The sequence below is a fragment of the Pan paniscus genome, chromosome 5, assembly GCF_029289425.2.
Source record: "Pan paniscus chromosome 5, NHGRI_mPanPan1-v2.0_pri, whole genome shotgun sequence".
NCBI lineage: Eukaryota > Metazoa > Chordata > Mammalia > Primates > Hominidae > Pan > Pan paniscus.
Genome location: NC_073254.2, coordinates 90,939,142 through 90,946,661, shown reverse-complemented (window position 1 = coordinate 90,946,661; position 7,520 = coordinate 90,939,142). Strand labels below are relative to the sequence as shown.

The window sequence follows — 7,520 nt, the reverse complement described above, 5'->3', positions numbered from 1 at the left end:
AAACCCAGGTCTGCCTGACTCCAAGAACCATGAAGCTCCCCAACAGATGACTGAATGAAATAAACCTAGGTACAAATGCTAAGGGTAATAGAAAAAAATGAAGTGACAGTTTGTGATGTGCTAATTAAGTGTTGTGTTTTATGACACCCATGAATTCTGGGCATGAGCTAAAGTCTCAAACTGCAAATTCAATTGATTTTGAAAGTGCTTTGGGCTAGGCACAATGGCTTACATCTGTAATCCCAACACTTTGGGAGGCCAAGGCAGAAGGACTGCTTGAGCCCAGGAGTTCAAGACCATCTTGGGTAATAGGAGACCCCAGTCTACAAAAACTAAAATGAAAAAATTAGCAGGGTGTAGCAGCTTATATCTGTAGTTCCTGCTACTCAAAAAGCTGAGGCAGGAGGATTGCTTGAGCCCAGGACATCGAGACTGAAGTGAGCTGTGTTCAAGTCACTGCACCCCAGCCTTGGCATTGAAGAGAGACCCTGTCTGTCTGTCTGTCTTTCTCTCTCTCTCTCTCACACACACACACACACACACACACAGTGTTTCATCTCTGAATAGCCCTGGTTCCTGAAGAGGATGTAATAGCAAATAGGTTTTATGGCATAGTTGGACCAACCAAAAGTTCCCCACTAACAAAGGTTAGTGATGTTTTTAGTACAATTCAGTAACAACATGAATTTTATTCCAGCAAACACAAGGCATTTTAACCAAATTTAAAATTTCCAACAGGATGAACCAGACTTCAGTAACTTAGGGGAGAGGGGTGCACTGCTTCCTAAGAAAAACCTTTTCTTAAAGGGAGGCCTTGACTTCCTTCCTCTTCCCCATCCTGGCATGATGCTGGTGCAGAATACATTTCCAAGGTTGTGTTATATTCAGAGGCACATTAGGCTATTCGAGAGAATGGGAAGAGGTCTAATGGCTTCGTTGTTTTCTATGTTTAGGATGCACTAATCTGCAGAGTTTAATGGATGAGTTGTGGATGGCACAGGGAAGTTGGGACAGAAGGCTAGCTCTAGAGAGTTGTTGGGGTGGCTGGGTGTTAGTCTGAAATTTCACTCTCACGTTTCAGAATCTGAAGAGGAAGTTAGGGAAATTCACAGATGAGCCAATGCCTTTTAACAGGTGGGGGGTTCAGGGGTAGGACTGGGAGAAGAGGAGCTGTCAGAAAAGCTGGAGAGCCATTCGCCCCAGAGCTCTCAGTTGCACAAGAACGCACAGTCGAAGAGAGATTTATTTGTGAACAAGCCCGAGAAAGGCAGACAACCCAGACAAGATGGGCTCAGAAATTATTTATCATAGGCTAGGGCAGAACAGTCTGGAGCTTTCCTTCTGCTTTGCAAGCACTTCCCTGGGACCTGCCTGGGAAGCACAGCCCTTCTTCCTGGTAAGTTACAGAAGGTCAAGCACTCAGCTAGTAGGCCAGCTAGACAGCAAAAAGTGTCTAAACTAAGTGCCAACTGTTTACTTGGGGTCTTCCAGACCCTATCATGGTTCTATTCGTCATGGTACACTCTGTTTGATTTCAATTGCAACATCTTTATATGTAGGAAGGCCAAACCGGCCCGGCTGTGTTGGGTGGGATTTCTGCAGGCCATGCAGTGAGGACGCCACTAGCTATAGACACACGCAGGAGACCCACGTTCTATTTCCATATGCCACTTGCCACTGACCTCAGAGAAATCATTTTTTTTTTTTTTTTTTTTTTGAGACGGAGTCTCGCTCAGTCGCCCAGGCTGGAGTGCAGTGGCGCGATCTCGGCTCACTGCAAGCTCCGCCTCCCGGGTTCACGCCATTCTCCTGCCTCAGCCTCCCGAGTAGCTGGGACTACAGGCGCCCGCTACCACGCCCGGCTAATTTTTTGTATTTTTAGTAGAGACGGGGTTTCACCGTGTTAGCCAGGATGGTCTCGATCTCCTGACCTTGTGATCCGCCCGCCTCGGCCTCCCAAAGTGCTGGGATTACAGGCGTGAGCCACCGCGCCCGGCCAGAGAAATCATTTTAAACCCTGAACCTCAGCTTCCTTATCCTGAAAATGAAGGCGATTCTACTTCTTAGGCCTTCTTGACAGGAGCCTTGGGAGAGCCAAGCGGTGTAATTCCGGTGACAGCGAAGAACTGGGAGGGACCGTGACTCCAAATTACTGAAGAAAAATAAGTTAAACATGCTCGGCTGGAGTTTTAGGAATTCCACCCCCCCACCCCCCATGATCAAACTGCAGTCAGGCAGCAGCCCTCCGAATTGGTTCTTTCTTATGTACTGTCTCACATGCCAAACACCTATGTGCAGCACCCCTCCATCTCCGTGGGCTCCTATTGATGTCTGCCTTGCAGTGAAAGCGCTTTTTGTTGCCGCTGTTCGATACATCCCAGCACATCAACGCAGCAGCTGGGAGCAGGAGGAGGAATCCCTTCGCTTTCTCCCCTCCTTTCACTCCGAACCCTAGGCATCAGCAGCAACGCGCGTAGCCCGGCAAGTTTCCGCACGTGAATGGATTTTCCTGGCTCATCTCCAAAGACCTTGCGGTATTTCACAAAGCTGAAGAGAGGTGAACGAGCATCACCCCCTCCAGGAGGTCGTGCAGCCCCGCGGGGACGCTCCTCCCGCTCCTCCACCCGCGGTGCAGCGGCCGCCTCCCGAGCTTGCCCGCGGGGCCGTTAGCGCCAGACCCGGCGGAGAGCCAGGGGGTCCCTCCGCGCCTCCCTCTCGCAGCCCCTCTCCACCAGTAGCAGCGCTGCTGTCTTCCCACAGGAGGACTTGGGAGGACGCTGGATTCTGCAGCGCCCCCGCCCCCTCGCTTTTTCTTTCTTTCCTTGCTTTGGGATCTTGCTGCTGGATCCGGAGAGGTTCTGAGAAGACAAGAGCAAGGGACTGAGAGCAGGCTTCCGCTGCGGCGCGCGAACACAGCCGGGACACAACCCCCAGCGTCTCCACCCGCTCCTCGCCACCCCGGCGGGAATGTGAGGAAGGAAAGCCCCCAGCGCCGCCGCCCGCCCTCGAAGGCGTCCCAGAGAGCGTCCTAGGGGCCCGCGGCTGGAGCCCCTGTCCCCGCAGCACCGCGGGACTGGAGCGGCGAGGCGCACCGGGTGCCGCTTCTCGGCTTCCACTCTTCAGAAAGAGCGCGGTGGGGATCAGCGCCTTTCCCGCACTCGGCACAACTCCGGGACCGGCGGCGCGCGGCTGGACCGAGTCCCGCTTCCCGCCAGCTCACCCGGAGTCGGGGGCAGCCCCTGCCCGCCCGCCTGCACCCCTTGTCGCTCTAGCTTGCGCGAACCTGCCGCTCCTCCACGCCCAGGTAGTGAACCCCGCGGCTCCAGGTCTCTGCAGCGCCCTCGGCCCCATGGACAGCGCACCCATCACCACTCCCTAAGTGCTGGCGCCGCCGCTGTCCAAGCTGCGCACTGGGGTCCCTCGGCTCGCCCCTCTCTGGGGTGTCCGAGAGGCCGGGGAGCGTGCACCATGAAGTCCGCGCTGTTCACCCGCTTCTTTATCCTCCTGCCCTGGATCCTAATTGTCATCATCATGCTCGACGTGGACACGCGCAGGCCAGTGCCCCCGCTCACCCCGCGCCCCTACTTCTCTCCCTACGCGGTGGGCCGCGGGCGTGCCCGACTCCCGCTCCGCAGGGGCGGCCCGGCTCACGGGACCCAAAAGCGCAACCAGTCTCGGCCGCAGCCACAGCCGGAGCCGCAGCTGCCTACCATCTATGCCATCACGCCCACCTACAGCCGCCCGGTGCAGAAAGCGGAGCTGACCCGCCTGGCCAACACGTTCCGCCAGGTGGCGCAGCTGCACTGGATCCTGGTGGAGGACGCGGCGGCGCGCAGCGAGCTGGTGAGCCGCTTCCTGGCGCGGGCCGGGCTGCCCAGCACTCACCTGCACGTGCCCACGCCGCGGCGCTACAAGCGGCCGGGGCTGCCGCGCGCCACTGAGCAGCGCAACGCGGGCCTCGCCTGGCTGCGCCAGAGGCACCAGCACCAGCGCGCGCAGCCCGGCGTGCTCTTCTTCGCTGACGACGACAACACCTATAGTCTGGAGCTCTTCCAGGAGGTAAAGGCCAGCCCGCCCCGCTGGGTGGGCGAGGGCGGGAGTGGGCCTCCGGGCCGGCCGGGCTGCAGCCACACGCCCCTTGCACTCCGGGTGCACTTTTGAGTTCTCAGTTCTCCGTGCGCGCATTCGGGGCACCGAGTGGAGCCGCTCCTTGCTGGCACTCCGCAGCCTCCGCTGGCCGTGGGGGTGGAGGGGCTGTGTGTGAGAGGATCACTGTGGCTCAAGGGGCGGGAGTCTGCTCTGGGGCTTTTCTGTGTGGAGATTGTGTCAAGAGAACAGCACAGGTGTGAGGCGCGGGAATGATTTCCAGGGGCCAGGCTCCTGACGACCTGAGGATGGAGCTTAGACCTGCAGGCGCTGGCTGCGATAGGAGATCAGGGAGGGACCTGCACCGTAGCGGGTGGCGGCGGAGGGGTGGGGGTGGTGGGGGCGGGTAGGCTAGGTGTTACTCGAGGCCTTTCAGTGCCTACAGGTGTGATTCTCAGTCTAGGACCATATAGGGAGAAAGGTGGAGATAGCCTAGAGAGAAATTTGACTATTGCGGCCCACTGGCACGGAAATGGTTGTTAGAAGAAACACTGACTTCTATGGAGGTCCTTCCTCTCTTTCCCACACCTCACAAAAGTCTTTTCTGACCCTCAAGATTACTTTTTTTATTTTTTTGCAAGAAAACCCTTTCTGGAAAATAAACTGTTCTGCCCTGTGGTTACGTCTTTTTGCAGCCCAAGGTAAACATCTGGGCTGCCTGATCCCTTTTCACAACCTTTCTCTAAGGCCTCTTTTTGGCGAGTTAGCCGGGACACATTTGGCGGGGCCTTTTGCGTCGTTCTGGTGCAGCCAGGTCCTGAGTGCATCTGGGCTCCCTGCTGTTGAGATGGCCCATGAGTTCCCTGGGATGGCCACGCGCGCACACCCCTCCCCCCGCCGCCCCCGGCAGGCACAGGGTTAGAACAGGTGTTCTTCCTTGAGGCTGGTATCTTGCGGTGTGTGTGTGTGTAGCCTGCAAATGAGACTGAGTGGCATGGGTTTTCTCAGTTTTCTTCTCTCTACGCAATTACAGCCAAAGAAAATCTTCTTGGTTGATTTGACGCCCTGTGAGACTGTTGCCTTCCTCCACCTGAAATTTCTTGACGTCCTGCTTCAGAGACTCCCCCTCAATTCCCCTTCTCCCAAGTAAACTGGACATTGGGAAAATACTATGTGTGAGTTGGACACTGAACTGCTAAAATAATCTGTGTGTCTGGTCATCAGATACCCTAACTGCTTCCCACACTTTCATCCTCATCTCTGGGTTGCTTTCTTAACCCCAGGGCAGAGCTATTCTGTACTCTTCCAGTTTAATTTTTCTGTGTGGCTTTAAAAAATTTTTCTTAAAGGTAATTGCCGCCTTCATTTCTATTCATCCTCTCTTTCATGAATAAAAGGCACAGTAATTGTCCTTCATCTTTTCTTTTCCATCCTTTCACTGTAGAGGGCTTTCTTTCCACGTTTCTCCAAATGAATAAATAAGCTTGGCATTGTATAGTATGGTCCTTACTCAACCCAAGATTAGAGATACCATCTGACGTTTTTAACTGGGCTTTTAATCCTGCTTCAGTGCTCCCCCCTCCAAAAGAAAAAAGTGGCTTGCATCTGAAGCAAAGACTGTACATTTCAATGCACCACAATTTTTAAACCGCAAGGTCTTTTTATTTTCTTCTACAACTTCGAAGTTGCCTCGTCTGTGAAAATATGTGGTCTTGTTGAAGTAAAATAGTGCACATTACTGTTAATGAACGCTGTAGGAGGCTAGATTGTGAAGGAGGAATGATTTAGTTTATTCCGAGCTTCTAGCCTCTTGGTGTGAGGTGTTAGAAGAATTGGCACACGCAGGCAGTGAAATGATTCAGGACACAGCCTTCCTTTGATGCTTCCCAAACTGAAAGGAGGGTTTGTTGGTGGGGGATATTAAGCATCAGGAGAAAATTCCAGTAGGTTTTTCATTAGTCCATATGGGGGAAAATATAAAATGAGGAGAGGGTAAGGAGAAAAAAATAGTGTTGTCAGAGAGGACATTATAAAGGAAAAACGCAAAACTTTCAAGACACTAAACTTTTGTACAATTGGAAGTAATGCAATAAAATAAAATAAGAGCATATGCAACATTTTTTAATGGTGAGGTGCCACATATACAAAAAATACAACAGGTTTATTGTTTCTGTTGTCATTTTAAGCATAATAGGCATGACATACTTAGAATTTAAGTTTTCTGTCTCCTGGAGGTCACTCCCAGACAGTAATTTTATGACTAGTATTTTTCTCTACCACTCCCCCACCAGCATTGTTTTTGGACAGATTAGGCCTCTGTTTGACATATATGTATGCTGATACATTCAGTTTTCTTTATTATAACATTTTCCGTGCATGGCAAACATTATTGAATTCCATCATTAGGCTAGTGGAATTTATGAATTCTTAGTCTTGTGCATTTTCCAGAATTTGGAAATCCGTAGGTTTATTTGTGAGACAGCCTACCATACACCCGTTCTCAGATTAATGATTCCATGTAAATTATAGTTTGTTCTCTGGAGAAAAGGTAGGACCAGATAAAACATTGAAAATCTACAGCTCCTTGGGGGAAAGCAAAGATGCTGATTAGGAATGCTATAGGGCTGAGGCATATATCTCAGCCCTTTATATTGTGCATGCACACCAATTAGTTTTTAAGTAATTCACAGTACTTAAGGAAAGAATACCCCAAGTCAGGTTTCATCTTTTATTCATGGTGCTTCTAATTTCCATGGTTGATGTTAAAGTGGATAAGATAAAAGGAGGAAAATGAACCAGGTACAAATTAGCTCCGTAAGTATTGGCTGCAAATGAAGGAAAGCAAAGGATGAAAGGTCTCCAAATTAAATTAAAGACGCAACAGGCAATCTGTGTTCAATTATTCCTCCCTGGTAACTGGAATGGTGCTTTGTCATCTCATACAGCTAACTAATTTTCAGCCTTTCCTTTCAACTGATCTGCACTGCCAGGAAAGAAATATTTGCATTGAATACTCTTATGTTAACAGCCAAATCCATTTGCAAATGAAGTTTAGTGTGAATCTTAGCTACAGAAATGGGCCTGTTCATTGGAGAAGGAGGTGGTGGGGTTTTTCAGGTTTCAAAAATCTCAACAGCTACTCCTCTTCTTCCTGTGGCATTGATGGGGTTTTGCACTATGGATCACAGGTAATCCTGCCTCCCTGTGCATCCTATCCATCTACCTCTCTGGAAAAGCTTATTTGCAAAGGATTTAAGCTGCTTTAATAAAAGCCACAACTACAGATAAATGTGACTTTATTTTTAGTCATGTTTTCAATAACACTATTGATCAGATTTCTGTTTTTCACCAGAAAACCTTCAAAGCTTTCTTAAATTTAAAACAGATGCTTTTCAGGTGAAGTTGGTTTCACCTCTGGAAATCAATTGAATTGA

General features: G+C 50.7%; 1 protein-coding gene across 1 annotated transcript in view; it reads left to right on the top strand.

The window, feature by feature from the left end:
* Positions 1 to 3,208: 3,208 nt before the first annotated feature.
* Positions 3,209 to 7,520, top strand: part of B3GAT2 (beta-1,3-glucuronyltransferase 2) — a 98,932-nt gene continuing 94,620 nt past the window's right edge. Inside the window, exon 1 of the mRNA XM_008961793.6 lies at positions 3,209 to 4,059. Coding sequence (XP_008960041.2) covers positions 3,469 to 4,059 — 591 coding nt within the window. The 5' untranslated portion in view covers positions 3,209 to 3,468. The remainder of the gene's footprint in view (positions 4,060 to 7,520) is intronic.